Raw genomic sequence first — 19,947 nt, 5'->3', positions numbered from 1 at the left:
AGTGTGCAAGTTACAGAATATTAGAGTGCATTTGAGTTTCACCTGAAACATTCATGTCATCTATGATGATGTGCCAACCCACTCCCAGAAACCATGCCCTGCCCTTCCTGTCAAAGCTGTCAGAGCTGACACCTGCCGTCACCCTCAGTGACAAAGTGAAAATACAATTTTAGAAATTTTTGCAAATTTATTAAAAGGGAAAAACTGAAATGTCACGTTGGCATAAGTATTCAGACCCTTTACTCAGCACTTAGTTGAAGCACCTTTGGCAGCAGTTACAGCCTCGAGCCTTTTTGGGTATGACGCAACAAGCTCCACACACCTGGATTGGGGGATTTTCTGATTTTCTGTTCACCTGTCCGTTGTGTATTTGGCGCTATGGATGGATTACTGAACAGGCCTAACTGGCACAAGCCTAAGGGTCCAAAGTGTCAGGGGCTCCCGTGGCTTTCACCTGTCACTCAAATTAACACGTATCAACCAGAAAGAGATTCAAAATGACCAAAAGAAACGTTAAAAAACTACAAACTAAAAGACACAAATTGACCACGAAGACAGAAAGCTACGACAAAGAGGCTCAGAGGGACTACAAAGAACGGGAAAGCAACTACAATGTGACTCAAAAAGGAAAGGCTAGGCAACTACAAACACTCGAAATGACAACAAAGAGTTTGAAAATGACCACAAAGAGATGGAAAGCAACTACGATGACTTAAAAAGGGCAAAACAACCCCAGACACACACAAAAACACACACACACAAAACCACAGAGAGTGCCACAATTACAAAAGATGCTAAACAACTATAAAGTCTGTGTGTCTTGCTTCTGTGTCGGAGAGGTGGTGCGGCCCTCCATCATGTCTGTGCCAGGGACCTATTGCCATAGAATATGCCCGTGGTCGGCACAAAAACCTCTAATATGTGCCTGAAGTCTAGAAATGATTATTTTTTACACATTTTCTGAAGATGTAGTTTCAGTCTGCCTGAATGCAATGTGTGCATAGGTGTCTGAAAAACAGTCCATCACGTGTGTTATGTATCTGCAAATGTGAGCATTTTTTATATTTCCAGATGAACTGAGGGATTAAAGGATAAATTCTTTATCCTGTCTTTAAACAAGAGTCAGGTAGAGATCTAAAGAGAAATTCATTCTTCCTCTTCATACTGGCCATTAAAGATCCCCTCTTAACGGAGTGTTTCACCACTGGTAAGACGGCCTTTTAATAACACTAGGATGTCAATGCAAATACTTTTGAAAGTGGTGCTACAGAACCAGAGAAGACAGAGGAAAAGGATACCTTTGCTCAAGAGGGAGACAACCTACAACTACCAGAATGCACTGCGCCACAACGGACCAATGAATGCTTCTGCTGGGGGTGAGGTCATGCAAACGTGTCCATTTGAACCAATGGTGGCATGCTGGCAAGAAATGATCTCTCACAGTTAAACAGGAAGCAAAAACATGTTTCTGAAAACATATGAGGTGGGAAATATTCAACAATCTGAGTTTTACCATTTAATCTCAGTTTTTTACTGTGTGGTCCAAAACTCATCCGACCATACTATATACGATGTTGGGAAAAGATTTAGTATGTCCCAGTACATAGCATGTCAAATGCACTATGTCATAAATATACTACATCCAGTCTGATGTTTCGGTTTGCAAGCCAGCATGCTTTTCTGTCTATTCTGACCCACAATTCTCTGCTCAGCGGACGATACCTCACATCGACTGTCAGAAGCCGCAATGATGGATGACAGCACATTCATTTGACTGATGACCAGTTGATTGGTAATAATAGGAATATTAATTGTTTAACTGAATAAAATAATCATAAATATATGGTCCATGGTAACGGATATATGAGCAGGAGGGTCAAAGTTCAGGGTGTAACGTTATGTGGAAGTAGTGCGTCCTGATTGTGTGCACACTGCATGCAACATCACATACTTTTGAAGGGCAGCTACAATACTGTACATATCAAAAGTAAAACGTATGCGATTTGGAGCCTCAGTCTCTATTTTCACTGTGTAAGAAACAGCATGGCACCCACTTCCTGCTTACAAATTCAGCTACTACAGCTAAACAGGGCACTAAAATATGTTTCTAAAAACACTGTAGGCGAGAAATAGGCAATACAGTAACGTAATCTTGATTTATATTGAATCAGTGCGGCCTAGTTTTACCATTTGTTAATCTATATATCTTTAATATGTTATAGCTAAAAATGACAACAACAAAAATAAATAAATAAAAATGTTTGCCGATTTTACATATGTCTTCAGTTTAAATAGATTGCTAGCTGTCTACTCAGAAGTGACGGTTGTCGTTAGCGTGACGTCACAGTGATTCAGTCACAAACCAGCTGGATTATCTGATAAATGTATTATTTGGCACAAAGCTAAAAACTGAGCAGATTTTAAAGCCCATGAAAATTAAAAAGTTTTCATATGACAGCAGTGATTATGTCAGATCTCATAAAGCTGCAAAGTTTTTGTTAAGGTGTGTAAATTAAAGAAACTGAATATGCATTTGTATCAAGGTATCACTTTAACTTTCTTTTTCCTCTCTGGTTTTTCCCTGAAACATTCATGACATCATTGACGCTGTGCCCACAACGCGCCACAGACGCCATCACAACAAACCTGTTCGTCCACTTCAAGGCTGCAACGGAAAGAGCCCCCTGGCATCAAACACATCAGTGATCAAGAGCTCTGGCATCCAGCAGTAATATGAGCACTTACAGGAAAAAATCTCAAGTCTTGTCTGTCAGGAAATGAACACAAGCATTTGTTAGTTAAACCTGTTTGTCCAGTTTGAGGATGGAACAGCAGGAGCCTGCTGGCATCAAAAGCTCTGACATCCAGAACAGGAAAATTAGACTGTGAGATTTCCTATCAGAAAAACAACAACGTCATTCACACAAACTTACTGAGACATTCTTATCAAAGCTTTTTAACGGGGAGCTAAACCTGCGTCCACTCATATATTCAAGGTTCTTAGTGTATTCCAACAGGCTGCTGGAGGTTGCAGGGCTGTAGTCAAGACCACCTTAACCGAGTCCAAGTCAAGACCAAAACCAGGTCCAGTCGAGACCAAGTCAAGACCGAGTCCAGAGCAAATCGAGTCCTATTCAAGACCAAAATTGGCGATAGTGTCTTTCAAAGCTAAAATTGTGATCTAACATCAAACTAATCACTGAGGTCCATTACAGGTTTCTACATTCAGGTGCACTCTGGAAAAGACAACATTGGTTGTCTTACAACTACATACAAAGAACAATACTTACCGAGTGACCGAGTGACTGAGCTCAACTTGTCAGCTCTAGTCTAGAGTAGCCCACGGCTAGCCGGCTGTGCCATGGTAAAAATCAGGTCTCCAGTGGTGCAAACAGGGAACCAAGTACAGCACAGGCTCAAGTACGACAGCCCTGCTCTGTTGCTAATACAGTGTAAGGCTGTGATCACACAGGAGGTGTTTTGCAGGCCCTTTTTTCCCTTTAAATTGGATGCCACTAGTAAATGAAACGCTGTCAGGCAGCCACGCCATCGCCTCCTGACCCTAAACCTTTCTGTGTAATCAATGTACTGTTTTTCCCCCCAGTAATTACTTACTCAACTGTTGAGGCAGAGGGTGCTGTCTGTAGCTCTGGTTGAGGGTGAGAGGCTGTCAGCAGATAAACAGAGATCTGTGTGGGTACATGAGACCCTAAAAAAGAGGCTGGATCATGGGGAGTACCACCAGTTGGTCCAGGAGCTTCTCCTCCATCATGGACGTTTACAGCCAGATTTTAGGATGACTCAGGGGCAGTTTGACAACCTGCTGTCTATCATCAGGCCGTATAGCTCTGGGTATCCAGCAACCACTACCACCAGTTTCTCCTCCATTGTTTACCAACTGTAAACTTGTTGTTGTGACCACCACAGAAGGCCCGCCTCTCAGATCATCTGATTGGACAATGGAGAGAAGGTAGAGATGACGTGGAGCGTTTTTCTGCTCTGAGTTGAAGTTTTTCAACTCGAGGAGTTCAGAGCACTATGTAGCGCATATTTAACATTTTCTATTTAGGAGAAATTAAAATAAATCATTTACAATATCTTAAATAAAATAACTTAACCTGTAAATATCACCACAACTTTTGAAAGAATATTAAGTTGGTTCAACTTAATTAAATTTTTTGAGGTCAAAGCCAATCATGTTGGTTGTACTAATATAATCGAGTTTGTCGGATTATAAAAGATTCATGGGATTGACTCAGTGAGGGCAGAGTTAGAACTACTTAAAGAGATGCATGCAGTTTGTTACCACAATTGTTTAAAGATAAACCAGGGGGTTATTTTGTAGAGTGTAGCCTAAGGGCTCATTTTTGCTCAGCATTAAAAAAGTAGACAACATGGATGAAGCCTACTATACGTACTCCTCGTCCATTTTGTCCATATGGGAACATTTTCTGAAAGCTTACAGATACGGAGGAGATGCAGCAGTACCACTGGAGATCGTGGATGCAGTGTAGCGTAGTTCAAGCGAGGTGTGACTGAAGGAGTCGACAAAGATGTTTTAAAAATGGCATAACTGAACGAATCGGTAACAAAAGCAAAGTAATTCTCTGTTTACATGTCACAGTGTATTTAATGGCCAAACCACTGCCGTCTACAACGCTGCCTCCATCAACAGATTTGTTATTACGACCTCCTCCACCATCGCCTTGTTTGTTGTTGTGTGATGCTTTTGACTCTGTCCTGTAGTGCCATCTATTGGCTGTATCGATGCCATCTTAAAGGACGCATGAAGTATGAGGGCAGTGATGGTCACAACGTTTGAGATGGACACATCTATTTTTGTAAGTGAAGGAAGTATAAATGAGCCCTAATGTTAAGAAGTCATACCATGTATTTCTGAGATCAACTGATGCTCTGCAGCTGTTTTTGACAGTCAAATTTTGGATATCAACAGATAAATGTAGAGCATTTTATTTCATGAGTGGCATCATAAGACATTTTGTAAAAGAGCTGTCTGACATATCTGAGAGATATGACCTAGAACTGGAGACAATAAGTTGTGAGACGTCTTGGTGGCTACATGAACAAATTTAAGGCCACAAAAGAACATTTAGGAAACAAATGTCTTTCGGAAAATTGTTTGTGTTCTCTAGCTTCAGAAAGTGTGCACAATCTTTTATCTTTTCCAACTTGAAACTCTGATGTGAGACAGTAGAGGTCATGGCAGCTGGTGAAAGCAGCCTCCTGGAAGTGGTGTGGAAGTTCTTCTCTCAGCATCGTGGCCTGCTGGAGTCCGTGTGGAAGAGTCTTTTGAGGACGTGGAGCTGCAGGTATCCCGCCAGGATGATGACGAGGCTTTGGGTGGCTGACCACCAAGTGACGTAGTTGAAGTTGGACTGGAGGAGGTAGTGATCCTTCCCTTTCCTCATGCGGGCAAAGTTGTAATGACGCCACATGTGGAAGATCTGATTCTGGAGCTTCTGCACACTGCCCTAAACCAGACATGGTACAGTTTATAGTTTCACATCATAGTAAACTACAGGCTAAGCACAGTCACATGTGGAAGTACCTGTAGTTGGTCAAAGTCCAAAACATTATAATGAATATAAACACAGTTCTTCATGGGCAAAATGCTTTAAGTAATTTGTGAGAAGGTGGCTATGCCGTACATCCACAGGGACAGTTTGTGCTCTAATGGTAACTCATGATTGAAATCTTAAAAAAAAAGAAATGTGTTGAACACATTCACTCAAAGCCAAAATTAAGGACATATGTGCATATCACACAGAAGTTTGGCCCTGAATCAGATGTTACCTCTGGTTTATCTAAAAGCCAAAGAACTTTAGAGTCACCACTCTGTCTGGTCACTGAGGTCTGTTGATTCAAAGGAGGAAGTGTGTGAGCTGTGTGATTTGGGTGAAATGAGTCAATGGCCTCTAGTTTCCTGGTGCGGCGCAGGGTGGCGAACCGAGGACCCGAGGCGCGCTCAGTTTGGTAGTTTGGCAGACCGAGGTGCGCTGAGATGGGTGTGGCGGCGCAGCAGGGGGAGGTGTCGACAGATCCAGCTTGGCGCAGTGACAGTTTCGGCCAAAAGGCTTCGCCGAAGGTGCGCCAAAAGCTCGCCAGCTGAAACCAGGTCTCCAGCCGAAGTTTGGCCGACCGGCAGACAGTGCGCACACGTCACCAAAACCTCACAGGCAGGTTTCCAGAATGTCAGGCACATTAACAATGCAATAAATACCCACAAAACCACTATTCAATGCAACTATCTGCAATCAGCACATAAATGTATCTCTATATCGACTGTCCCGTCACATCTGATGTCAGATCAAAGGGGATTGGCACCGTTTGGCACGTTTGGCACGCGTAATGGAAACCCAACCTGATTTGATTAACACAGCTGCAAACTAATGAGTTCACATCCCTCTCAGCCAACCACAAACAGCCACAGCATCAGATAGGGAGTATATATTCAGCATCTGTCATCTTAGAAAAGTCAAAAGAAAAGAAACAGAGTGAGACTGCGAGAGAGAAAGAGAGAGCGCGTGCGCACGAGAGAAACACAGCATTGATTTACAATTGTGGTGACCTCCTCCCAGGCTACCTTTGCATCATCAGCCCGTGGAGGTCTGCTCGCAGTTCTGTATATTCGGACACTGCGAGCTTGGACCTCCCGGACCAAAACATCAGTTTCCTCCTGGGAGAAGTTTGGCCGTCTGACACTGCTGCTCTCTTCTGCCATGGCGAATTGAGTAAACTCTCATTACGCCTTCGCGTGGCGCATTTAAGGGCGAGGAGAGGGGCTCATTTGATTGGTGTGATGTGTGTAAAACCCACTCCACGCCTTCTCTCCTCCCTCTTTCTGACTTGCGCAGGTAGGAGGGACGGAGGTGGGACAGACGAGTAGCTGCGCCAGGCGCACGGTGTGCCAAACTTACAAAATCCGCCTGGCCACACCCAGTTGGCAAAGCGTAGGTGCGCTGCGCCCCCGCCTCACCCGGTCTGCGAAACTAGAGCCCAAAGAGTTAATGTCCTATTAAATGGCTCGACTAAACCCTGAAATATTCTTGTGTTCAGATTAGCAAAACGTTGGATTGACTGTTTAATTTTAAGTTTGCTAACTTTGTCTCAAAATCTGGAAAAGAGGGCAAGATAAATTATTTAATTAGTGTTTATTCAGATTTTTCTCCAGTACTATCAGCCTGTTCTCATCCCCAGGTTGTCAAGTATTGACGTGTTGTCAAGCCCCTCGGACTGTGAAGCATTTTATAAGATGCATCAGACTTTCAGCTATATAACAGCAATATTGACACTGAGAGCACGTAAGGTATTATGAAGAGCGAGAAAGTCCACATGGATGGGTGGGAGGGCAACACATTCTCACTCCGGCCTCGTCACATATCAACGTTTAGTCGTGGACTTTCCACGTCCAGATACAACATGAATGGAATTGAATTGACGTAAATACCTCGATACCAGCCAACGTGTTGTTGAGGACTTTCACTTCCTCCTCCATCTCGGTCTTTGACTCCTCGAAACCTTCGTAGATGACACCAAAGTTCACAAAGACCCTGATGCCTCCGAACTGGTTGTTACGGTTCCCAAGACACATCCGGTAAAAACCTGTAGGGAGGACACTGCAGTTACCTCAGAGACAATATAGATAGATATAACTCTTTGATATATAATGTGTGTTTGTGATGATCTCACCTGTCACCTCAGTTTGGAAGTTCATCTGACCGACGGCTTCGTTCTTTGAAGCCATGAGAGCGCCCTGCGGTGAGTGGACTGTCACAAACAACTGATGATTGTTCGCCATCCCCGTTAACCACTGTACCTGTGTTCATCAATTAAACAAGTCAACAAACCACATCAGCTACTGTGTGTATCTCCAGCCTGATATAGTTTCTTTCTCAGCCATAAAGCTCCACTGTTGTCCAGAAACTACTAAGTACACAAAGAACGGTCCGTCTGACACATAAAACGCCACTGCTTTGTCCACGAGAGCTGGAATACCCAAAGATTTACTTCAGCGTTCTTAGCTAGTGAGCCTGCTATCGACTGCTGAGCCCACTTCGGCAACATTCCTGTTTTTACCGGAAGGCAATTAGTAGCCAATCAGAGGCAGAGTAGAGCAGGTCTTTGTATTAAGGAGGAGGTTGAGAAAGAGAAGTCTGTTTTCGTGGGCAACAGTCAAAATGCATCAGCCATGAAACTCTCCTTTTGCACACAAAGGTTTACTTTCCAAAACTCAAGAAACTGCAGTTAAACATAAAGTGGGGGAGAAAACACGCATGCGATTTGAATGAGAAAACAAACACACAATTATAACTTGAGTAAAATTAAACAAATGTTCATCTTAATAAGGGCAAATAATGCTCTCAGTTAAAGGTAAATGAAGTGAGGTAAGTGAGGAAAAGAGGTGTCAAAATAAAAGAAGACTTTGTGTGTGGCTGCGATAAGAATGGCTGCAAAGGAGGTCATTTGGCATGCAGATGAGATGGCATTTCAGCATTTCCAAAAAATGCTTGCATACTTATTGCTAGTGTGGCATTACTTAAGCTGCTGTGTGCCAATTGACCTTTCACTAAGCCCCGCCCCTTTGTGATGGTCCGACAGGCTGTCAGAGTAAGCATGGAGCCCACACTGTCACTAACTGCACTCCCTGAGGAATCATAGTTTTGGAAAAAGGAAGCAGTGATGTCAGAGAGAAGCAGACAGAAGGATATATCCAGGATGTCAAACTGACTCAGCAGCAACAACAGGTTAAAAAGACAAAGATAGTTAGAAGCTAAAGCCGAACTATAGGCTACAGATCACAGTGTAAAAGTGAACCACCACATCACTGCTGATCGCCACACAACACAATGAATATAAAGGGAAACTTCACTGATACTGAACCAGCTGTGTGGCATCACAGTGTGTGCAGATGAACGGTGTTTGACCTCTGCATCTGCACACACTGTGATGCCACACACTGTGACGACACACACTGTGATGCCACACACTGTGATGACACACACTGTGATGACACACACTGTGACGACACACACTGTGACGACACACACTGTGATGACACACACTGTGATGACACACAGCTGGTTGAATCTGAGCAAAGTGTCCCTGCTTCCCTTCACTGGTTCCTGTACAGCAGGGTCGCTCTTTGTTTCACTGTTAGAATCATTACAAAGCAAAAGCAGCATGTGTATACATTCAGTAGGCTATAGAGTGTGCCAGGGCTGACGTCAAAACCCGGAAGTTTAGCATCGCGCTGGTTCCCGAAGAGAAAGTGAATGTGATTTTTGCATTGCGTTTTGGATTATGTCAGAAAATAAGCTCTGTGGCTAACACAAGTTTATGATACTTACAGGTTTTGTTCAACAAGATAATCTTCACATATGAACACCTTTCATACCGCATTTGAAGCTTAAATGCGATCGCCAGAAGTAAAAAGCTAACGTTAGGCTTTAACGGACTACATGACTACTCCACGGTCGCATGACTCTTGCCGTCACCGCCACTAAGCTTTCAACTGATTTCGGCTGCTTTATTTTAAAAACATTGTATAATGGGGAAATCGGACTGTTTAAGCTAAATAAGAAGCTGTAATGGCGGACTGCCAGCACTCTCGCCTGTTCGGGGGTGATGACGTTTAATGTCCCCGACAGGGTTTGTAGTCGTATTGAGCAACTTGTTAGCAACCGCCTTTTTTTACGACACGTAAAAGCTTCAAAATTCACAAGTAGGGTATTTACTGACGTGTTTTATGTCGTAGAACAAAACCTGAAACTCGCTTAAGCTCTTGTTAACCACAGACCTTATTTGAGACATTTTACCAAAATCCCATTCAAAAAACATATTGACTTTTAGACGAGAGCACCGGAAGTGCTAAAAGTGCTAATGGAGTTCTGGGTTTACTGGCACACTCTATATCTTCAGTAGCTAGCTAACGTTAGCTAACCCTACACTTTTCAAGGTTTGATTTTGGAACAGGGAAGAAACGTAAATCTTTTTCCAACCTCTCCAGGTAACGAGTGTCATTAATACAGGATGTGCCCCAGGCACAACATTTAGCTCCACATCCACAAAACCAGCCTGGAAATGATGGAAATCTGAAGCGACTGCATTCGAGTCAATGGAGCACAGCTGTGTTGTTGTCTGACCCTGGTCTGAGCCGGCCCCATCCTATGTTATGATTGGCCAGTCTGCGTCCGTAGGCAGGACTTAGCGAAGGGTCACTTCAGCCAAATGATCTGCAAGGTTTCTGAGCCCTGGCGTAGACGTTCAATTTGAAATCTTTCAGTCATGAAGCTGCATTTTTGCACGTTTGTGTTTGAGGACTGAAAAGAAGTTCTGATAGACTTAAAGCTTTGAAGAGGAGAAAAATCCAGAACAAAGAAGAGGACCCAAGTCTCTCATATCTAATAACCATAAACTGTATACTGTACGCACATATCTGTGTTTCCACACAAGGTATGAGAAAGCTTTTATGCACACTAATGCTGTGCTAACACCGACAATGATCACATGTTCAGAAGTCAAACTGGATCACCTTGAAAGTCAGTGTGATAAGCCTGAGAACAAGAGGCACACAGACCTCACTGTGCATTCAGCTCATAACACACATCAGCTTACAAACACATGTATCTCTGCAGACATGATGAAACCCAATCCAGGTTTTCAGTGATCAACTCTCACCATGTACGTCAGGTAGAAGCTTCCACTCTGATGAGCAAAGTGCCAGAAACACTCCATTCCTGCGGCAGGCACCTCCACAGCGAAGTCATACCTGTCCGACCCCCTGAAGAAACCTGCGTCCGCCTCATCCAGGACAGGTTCAGACTTTCTGGTCCAGACGCACTGAGAGCTCAACAGGACGAGCAGAGTGGTCAGCAACATGACTGCAGCTCACTGTGGACGAGGACATGAAGGAACCTGCTGCGTCCTTCTGTTGATTCTTTGATATCAGCTGGAAAAGAATTATTAACCACATCTACAAAGTCTCAGTCACAACGCTGTGATAACGTATCAATGAAATCACTACCATGCACCGCTTGTGTTTCAGGTTTCATGAAACTTTACCATAAACGTCACAGGAGCTGCATCCAACCTGTTTTACCTTACCTGTGTTCACTTTAAAGGAATAGACTTAGCTTCCTGGCAGAGAATTAGCTCAGGAGACTGATACCGCCCTTATAATTGTGTGGTAAATATGAAGCCAGTTAGCTTAGCGTAGACTGGAAACAGGGAAATAGATAGCTTAGCTCCATTCAAAAGGTAACACAATCACGTACTAGCGCCTCAGCTGCTCACTGATTAACACCATATATCTTGTTTGTTCCATGTGCACAAAAACCCGAAGTGTAGAAAACATAATTTGCAGTTTTACGGAGAGTGGTTATACATCAAAACAGTGAGGTTCCCAAAAAGGTGAACTGTTCCTTTAAAGTTTATGTGGTTTTAAAGCGTCTTACTGTACATACCTGGTGACGGAGCAAGAGACACCAGTGGAAAACTCACATTTACATTAAATTAATGTGCCTCTTTAAAGGTTCAGTGTTTAAGATTTAGGGGGATTTGATACTGCCATCTTGTGGCCAAAATTAGTAACACTGGTTGTGAATCTGGCAGCCTCCATCTACTGAATGTGTCTCTTATCTAACAAAAACACTTCTTTCACTTAAAGGTCCACTGTGTATGATTTAGGGGACATAGTGGCCTCTAGCGGTGAGAATTAAAGATTGCAACCAGCTGAAACTTCTCCTTCAGTGTTCATTGTTCAGGAGGTTTTACCTGCGAGCCGAATTATCCGCAGAGGTCTCTTCCTCTCCAAAACAAACAGACCTGCTGATTTAGACTTGTAAAAATGAGTGTGTCTCCAGTGTATGTTTGGCATGTTGCAGGTGGGCTGTTAGCCTGCCACGTGCTAATGTTAGCCTACCACGTGCTAATGTTAGCTCACCTTTTTCTTTTTTTAACCGGGATGTTTAAAATGTCACATTTAAAAATCAGTGTTTTTATGACACTGCTTGTAGCAGAGGGGCTTCTAACTATGGTGGCCTACGTGAAAACACAATTTCTATCTAGAGCCAGTGTTTGATTTGTCTATTCTGGGCAACTGTAGAAACATGGTGGTGCAATATACCGATCTTGGTGGTCGAGAACCCACTCCCTAAGTAGATATAAACGGCTCATTTTAAGGTAACAAAATCAAGGCAATTCTTGTTGGTGATTATACACTAAAGAAAACATATATATACATATATATATGTATATATAAATATGTATAAGACTTGGATTGTCCTGCATTAGCTGTGTGAGAGTTTGTAAACGTATGTTTTGATATAGTTTGCTGTTGTTAAATGCAGTCCCTGTTTACTTAATTAAAGAAGTTTTTGGATTCTCTGTTCACTGTGGAGGCATGCGAGAAATAATTAAGGTTTCTTTATGAGTTCAATAAAACATCTGTACGACATCTATTGCACGTCTGTCCGTCCTGGAAGAGGGATCCCTCCTCAGTTGCTCTTCCTGAGGTTTCTACTGTTTTTTTTTCCCTGTTAAAGGGTTTTTTTGGGGAGTTTTTCCTGATCAGCTGTGAGGGTCATAAGGACAGAGGGATGTCGTATGCTGTAAAGCCCTGTGAGGCAAATTGTGATTTGTGATATTGGGCTTTATAAATAAAATTGATTGACTGACATGGTGAACAAGTGATATCCAATAGTCATGTTGTGACTGAAGTATTCTTTTAATATTCAATAAGCTGCAGCTGGAAATAATCCCTATCAAAGGTACTTTCTTCTCCTATTCTTGGAACAGTTGTTACAACTACAGTGACTCGCTTTTTAATGAAACTACACATCAGTGCATTTGTGTTTCTAAAGATTTACATCTTCAGTAGGAACCAATGAGCTGACAGCCACAGACAGGAAGTTAGAACATATTGAGAGACGGACTGACACATTGCTGGTTTTGGTCTTTTCATGGGATTTATTAACAATAAGAAAAATATATAATACCAGACTTATCCATTGTTTACACTGTGTATTCAGGACATAGTTATAATAAATTGTTCCTTAGGTAGACACAAAGACAGTATGTTGTTTTACAGTTCAAACTAAAAGGTAAACTTTACGGTGGTTATAATTTAACCAACGGCACATGAATCTGATGTACACAATCATGAAGGTGTATTAGCATAGACGATAGAAAGAGGAGAGTTTCAAGCCACACACGAGTAATTAAATAATGGCTTTGTGAATTAGTTGTGATTTAAAATCCTTTTTAGGAGTACGTTTTATCTTTTATTGTTCCTTATACACTGATAAAGGTCAGTGTTACTCTGAAAGTCTCTTAAAGCAACCACATGGAACTTTCATTTTGTGTTGAATTTGGCGCCCCCTGTGGACAACAGCAGTAATGTTTCCACGGCAACCACCGCCTGTGTCGTACAGATCTCGATCTGGCTGCATTTGTCTTTTCTTTTTATAAACACAGCTGTTTGCAGGATGCACAGTGATGAAGTCGTGCATCTATCTGTGGTGATGTAAGGTTAATAACTGTAACATGACGATGGTGAAACAGAGTCATGTGTGTTACATGATTTGCTACATGTAGCATAAACTCATATATTGATGTTAAACCCATAGACTGTAAAAATAATGGATCTAGCTACCTTGATGTCACCCACTGGTTTGTGCACTCTGGTTTTGAGGCCTTGAATTCAGCATTTTGGTGTTTTGGAGCCAGAAGTGACCATATATGGCGCTGTGGAGGAGCAAGGGGTGAATCCCACTCACAGACTGTAGTGACGCCTCACAGACAGCCTGCCACTCAATGCGGCCCGCCCTTAATTATGTGTAACTGGAGCCTTAATAAAACGCAAACAGGTAAGTTATATAAAAATGACAGTTGTCATGAATGTTGAAATTAGCTACAGAGACCAAAACTGATCTTTGTACCAGGCTGTAAACATCTTTATTTCTGCTGTAAAGTTGGGCATTTTAACATGAGGGTCTGTGGAGATTGACTCGCTCTTGGAGTCAGCCTCAAGTGGCCGTTAGAGGAACTACAGTTTTTGTCACTTTTTCCAAACCCAGAGGCTGCCGCTTGGTCAAACCACATCTCACAAAGTATTTCATAAATTAAATAGACACATTACAAATCGAGACCGTCTCCCTCGAAATTATGACCACATAGGTTGTTTTTACAAGCAGCAACTATTACCCAAATTTACATTTATTGTTGGGCAGTGACCTCTAGTGGCTGTAATCATTACAGCGAGCGCAAAGGAGGAAGTCAGGCAACGTAGATTAAAAAGCAACAAAGTCTGTTTAGGTTGGGACGGAGGGGGGATGGACGGATGAAACGAACACAGACTTAACTGCTGCTCATGTCCTAACCTAGTATGTGAGATATGTCATGTTAAGCTACATTAGTAACAAATACTAACTTCTTTTCGACAAATCTATAATCTTTTTTCTAAACCTAACCAAGCGGTTGTGGTGCAGCTGCGACCATTTCACAAAGTTAACATGTTTAAAAATGAATCTGTAAATCGTTTAAGGAGCTGGAACAAACAGCTGCATGTGGTTGAATGGGCTGGAGGACTTCTTGTGCATACATGTTTAGGAGGAAGAGGATCAATTCAGGATCAGTTTAGAATCATAGCGTACGTGACCTGACATAAACTTATAAGCCCTGACGTGACCAAATTTGGTTATGTGAGGAGAAGCATCTACTCTTGGAACTGGTTGTCTGAATAACAGGAAAACAGTAGTTTAAGTAACAGGAGATGCCTTTTAATGCGTACTGGAAAGCTGTAGGTGTATCAACTTCTATTACTTGGTTGTCAGACACTATAAATTGTCATGTTGTACTAATTCTTTGGCTTTCTCGTGAGTAAACCCTCAAATATGCAACTCCATGTCTGAGCCTTTTCTTTTGTTTTTTTTAGAATCACCAAGGTTGTCTCATGTTTTCGCCCACACTTTAGTCATTTCTTTTCTGTTTCTCTTTGCTGATCCCGTCCCAGCATCAGCCATAACCACAAAATATAACGTCAGAATTCTCTAAAGAAAAATGTTCTGCTTTCTTTAAACTGGCTAATGTATGACTCACTGCCTGGGGAAGTGTAACCAGGCTCTTCTGGTCTGCGTGCTGTAAATCGTTTGGTCTGATTTGGCGGGAATCTGACGGGGACAGACTAAAAATAACTATGTAGAAATAGCCAATCTTCTTGCTGATGGTCTAGTTTGCTTATGCCGGTCATATAGAGTTCAGTTTAGTTAAAAAATACTCCTTATAGTTGCTTTAATTGGTTACTGAGTAAATACGACAATAAGAGACAATGAAACTCCAACAGTACCTTCCCAAATCACTGTGCGAGAAAAACACCCTCTGCATAAAACACGGTATCATCTTCCACCCCCATCACTGCTGCATGAACGAGGGTGACGGGTTGAGGCATTTGGGCAGCAAAAAAAGGTGAAGGGGCCGCTGCAGCAGGATAACGGGCAGGGGCCATGGGTCTAGAGTAGGGCATGGGGGCCATGGAACCAAAGAGCATCAGTCCATCATCTGAGTCATCATCGTCCTCCTCCTGAAACACCCTGTGCATCACGCTGCCCTGGTCAACATGCAGAGCTCTGGACAGGACCTGGAAGGTGTCGATGAGACTTTCGTTCACACTGTTGAACTTGCCTTTGCACTTCAGTGCATTCAGGAAATTGTTCTTGGTGCATTTCCTGACCAGCTCCTGGGCTGTGCTGAGAGTCATGCAGAGTTTCCACAGAGCTCTGTTCACTGCTGGGGTGATCTGGCCCGGCCCTCTTTGCCTGATGGACACAACGGGCTCCTCCAGGGCTTTGACTCTTTCGGCAAGACGACGACAACGCTTTTTATTGGACTTCACCTCAGTAACAGTCCAGAAGATGCTTTTAGACAAGGTCAAGATTTGGTCTATGTACTCCATGAGCAGCTGAAAAAACAGAGGCATAAGATGAGTCAAAGATAAATCAAAGTACAAAATAAATCCCGTTGGCATTGTACATTTTTGCAAGCCACGGATATGTTAGATTTTTGTGTGTGGTACAAAGTTCAGATTACAAATACATGAGCTGAGTTTCTCATGAGGTAGTGGGAGGGGACAGTGGATGGCAAGACAGCGGTCGAGCACACAGGAGCAGACAACTACGGCTGGGCTGATCGAAACCAGAATATATCGATACTATAGAAACTATGTTTTTATTTTGGAGATGGTTCCTGGCGTCAATAGGATCGATAGCCAAAAGGGAATTTGCGTCTCTTTTCTATGTCGTACCTGTTTGTATCTCAAGAGTAAAACTGTCAGTGCAACCAACGTTCCTGTCATAAATAAAGCCCCCTTTCACCAAACATTTCGGTACAGTACCTTTGGAACCAAAGGTAACCCTTCAGTCCTGGTACCTAGACCCTAGCGTTTCCACTGCAAACAGTCCAGCACTCGCTGTATTTCCTCATCACCAGTCACACAGATGGAAGTCTGCACCTCGTTTATCCTCCGACATTTTCAGAACAAAATAGAACAGGCTGCAGTGAGAGTCTCTCTCCATGGGATATTTAAAAATGGCAGCTTTGTGCATTTAGTCCTTCTCAGGCAAGCTCAGGGGTTTAGTGTTGCTGTAGCCCACAGGAAGTGAGGATTAGAATATATGACCTTCACATAATCCGCTCCAAATTAATCTATATTTTTAAAGTCATTACTAAAAGTGTGTGTCATATAAAAACTAAAGTGATGGTCAAAGTTGTCACAGTGAAATTTAAGGTGTGCTGATGGATTCACGTCATCAACTCATGCATTGAGTAACATTACAAGTTAACGTTCCACCTTAAAAGTTGCCGGCAGTCGGCCCAGTGAATGAAGTTATTTTTTCTCAGACTCCAGCTGCTGTGAGAGGCAGCAAAACATCCTTTCATTTTATAGTTACAGTTTACTAATAAAACTCTCCACAGTATGAACAGTGGTTACATGAGCCTCAAAACCAGACACAACTCAGCCCTGAGCACAGTGACCGTCCTCTGCTGACCAATCAGACTGCAGTGTTCACAGCTCCACCTTTTAGTACCAGATCTGTGTGCTAGGTACCCCAACAGAGGGGGGACCAAACATGGGGACGCTAAGGAACGCTTCTGTTGGGACCATCCACAACTTTACACTGTGGGAACGAAATAAAGTGTACTGAACTGAACTGAACTGAACTGAACTGAACTGAACCATACTGCTCGATGGGAATGGGGCTTTAGTTCAGGAAGGACCCAAATGCAGAGCAGCAGACAGGTTGAAGGTTTAACATAAAGCGAGCTTTAATAGAGTTGATATAAACCATCCAAAACAGGAAGGTAACTGAAGATTCAAAAGAAAGAAGAACTCAAATTAAACTGAAAACCAACCAGGATAATACGATAAACTGAGAGAAGAAATCCAAACACAAGACACCACCAACACCACGATGAACACAGACGAACTGACATAGAACAAAGGGAAACACAGAGGTTTACAAACACAGAAAACTAATCACAAGAATGAGACACAGCTGCAGCAGGTGGACACAGGCAAAAGGATGGAAATGGGGAACAAGGGTGTGGTGGGGGACACTATAGGGTGGAGCAAACAACTAATACAGAACAGGTGTGAGGGGAAGACTCTGGGAGCAGGGAAGGACTAGCGACACTGATGGCAGACACATGTGACAGAAAGCAGGCGGGGTAAAAACACACGGACAGGAAGTAAAAGCAGACATGACACATAAGGAGAGAATCTACAAAATAAAACAGGAGACAGATTAAACATGAACGAACAACATGAAACAAGGAAAAACACATATACATAAATCTATACATATGAAATAATTTTGCTTTTCAAGTGCAGTCCACCATTTATGTCACATATGCAACAGCTTGATACAGCCGGGTTTTTACACAATTTACAATTTTATGAATGATTATGTTGTCTTTTTTTTACTTGTTTGTTTTATTGGCTCGTTGGCACCTGATTAGATGTAGCACTCCTCATCTCGCTGTATATTTTCTGCACACTGACAATAAAGGTTTCCTCTTCGATTCTAAACACAACTGGTTCTGTCTTACACCGTGCACCAAGCTGTGCGCCAATCTGTGTGCAGGTCTAAAAATGACGTGTGGTCAGATGCATTGTTGACAAACTGCTGGTTTCTGTAAATAGCTAAAATACAACAAACTCCTTGTTGAATTACAACAAATAAATATTTTGAAATTTCCTTTACTGGACAAATTGAAGTGAACACAAAAGTCATTGATAAAAACATCGACACATTTTAAAGTGCCATTTTGTAATGTTTTATCACAAGTTGACACTGTGATGACGATAATAAAACAACAATACATTCTATCTTTTACAGTGTCTCACACAGAGACATCCTCTCTGTCCAGTTAATCTAGTCTGTCTAAAAGAAAGATCTGATGTTATATCACCAGCACGTCACGATGCATCCAAACTGATCTCTGGGAAGTACATGAGGGACGGGCTTTACTTACAATCTCACAAAAAACTTCCCAAACGTGATTATCAGACATTACTGGCTGCATTCCTCAAAGGTTACAAGTGAGATTTTTATCATAACAGATGTGGTTTCAAAAAACTCAGAGACATTTTGTTGTCTGCATTTTATCGTCCTGTATACCAAAATGTAAAGCCTGCACAGTCCTGAAGATACAGGAGAGGCAGTCTGCACACAGACATTTGTAAACTCCCAAATGTTTTTATCACAATTAAACCTATGAGGTCTTCATCAGGCAAACAAAAAGCAGGCTGCATATACAGACAGACAAGATTGAGGTTGTGTTCAGGCCGACAGCAGATCTGTGTGATCTACTACTACTACTGTATCAACTTTCTGTGCAACGTTTTTATGTCTGATAAACTTGTACACACATTAATCTGTTTGTCAAACTCAACTCCCTGAATCAGATTCATGTCTTGAAGAAAATTCCTCCGTCAACGCAGCCTTGTTGGTTTAATACAGGGCTGTTTCCAGTCTGAACGCCAGCTTACAAGTTTGGTCTCGATTTATAAATCATCATAAAATAACGACACACTTTTTTGACACATTCATCAAAAAACCAACAGCACACAACATGCAGAAACACAAAACCAATAGAATAAAAATAAAGTATAAACATATTATAAAATGAATAAATATTATAGCTGATGGGATACATAAATATAAAATTTCAAACAGTATATAAAACAAAATGTTGCATAAAGCTGAATCATGCTGACACAGTATGAAAAAGTTAATAAAAGGTAGAATGTTATTTATTTATTTTTATTTTTTTAAAATATCGGCAGAGATTAAAGAGAGTCTTTTCTTGAGTCAAGAAAGTTTATAAAATTGTTACTCCTCCTCCTACAAACAGCAAATAGGACCAAAAATGCATCAGTCTGGAGGAATACTACAAGGAAAATTAATTGTCTACAGCAACAACACAAAATGATTTAAACAGCACTTTTCTGATTAATCTAAATGGTGCACAGACGTTTACCTGTCGGTGGGTGTTGGTGCAGAGCGTCCTGTTGATTCAGGTCTGCAGACTGAGGAAAATGAAACTATTGCTGTACTTTCATAGTTTTCTGCTGCCGGTGACGTCACTGTTCTCCTCTGCTGCATCTGTGGCATGTCTGATGAGGTGCGACAGTATCATCATCACAGTGACGGTGATAAGCATTGTATGGAGAATTACAGACCGGTATCTCTTCTTCCTCAATTTCCAAAAATACTAGAAAAATTATTTGTAAAACAATTGGATCTTTTTATTAATAAATACAAATTGCTAAGTGAACACCAATATGGATTCAGGGAGAACAGAACTACTACTGATGCAGTAATGCAGATGGTTGAAGAAGTAACAAAAGTGATAGAAAATAATGAGTAC

The 19,947-nt window shown here is 41.9% G+C and overlaps 1 protein-coding gene across 2 annotated transcripts; it reads right to left on the bottom strand.

Moving 5' to 3' along the window:
• Window positions 1–4,662: 4,662 nt before the first annotated feature.
• LOC117261592 (transmembrane emp24 domain-containing protein 6-like) lies at window positions 4,663–10,907 on the bottom strand. Of its 2 annotated transcripts, none has more exons than XM_033633961.2 (4): window positions 10,699–10,907; window positions 7,711–7,837; window positions 7,469–7,623; window positions 4,663–5,492 (listed from the first exon to the last, which is right to left on the bottom strand). In XM_033633961.2, exons 1-4 carry the CDS (start codon window positions 10,897–10,899, stop codon window positions 5,271–5,273), a joined length of 705 nt encoding a protein of 234 aa, XP_033489852.1. In that variant the 5' UTR covers window positions 10,900–10,907; the 3' UTR covers window positions 4,663–5,270. The 2 variants fall into 2 exon arrangements, with proteins under 2 accessions (XP_033489852.1, XP_078024474.1); XM_078168348.1 differs by lacking the exon at window positions 10,699–10,907 and adding an exon at window positions 10,020–10,117.
• Between the last annotated feature and the right edge of the window lie 9,040 nt (window positions 10,908–19,947).

Source organism: Epinephelus lanceolatus, chromosome 5 (assembly GCF_041903045.1).
Source record: "Epinephelus lanceolatus isolate andai-2023 chromosome 5, ASM4190304v1, whole genome shotgun sequence".
In the NCBI taxonomy this organism is placed as follows: Eukaryota; Metazoa; Chordata; class Actinopteri; order Perciformes; family Serranidae; genus Epinephelus; species Epinephelus lanceolatus.
This window is presented reverse-complemented; position numbering and strand designations above follow the sequence as displayed.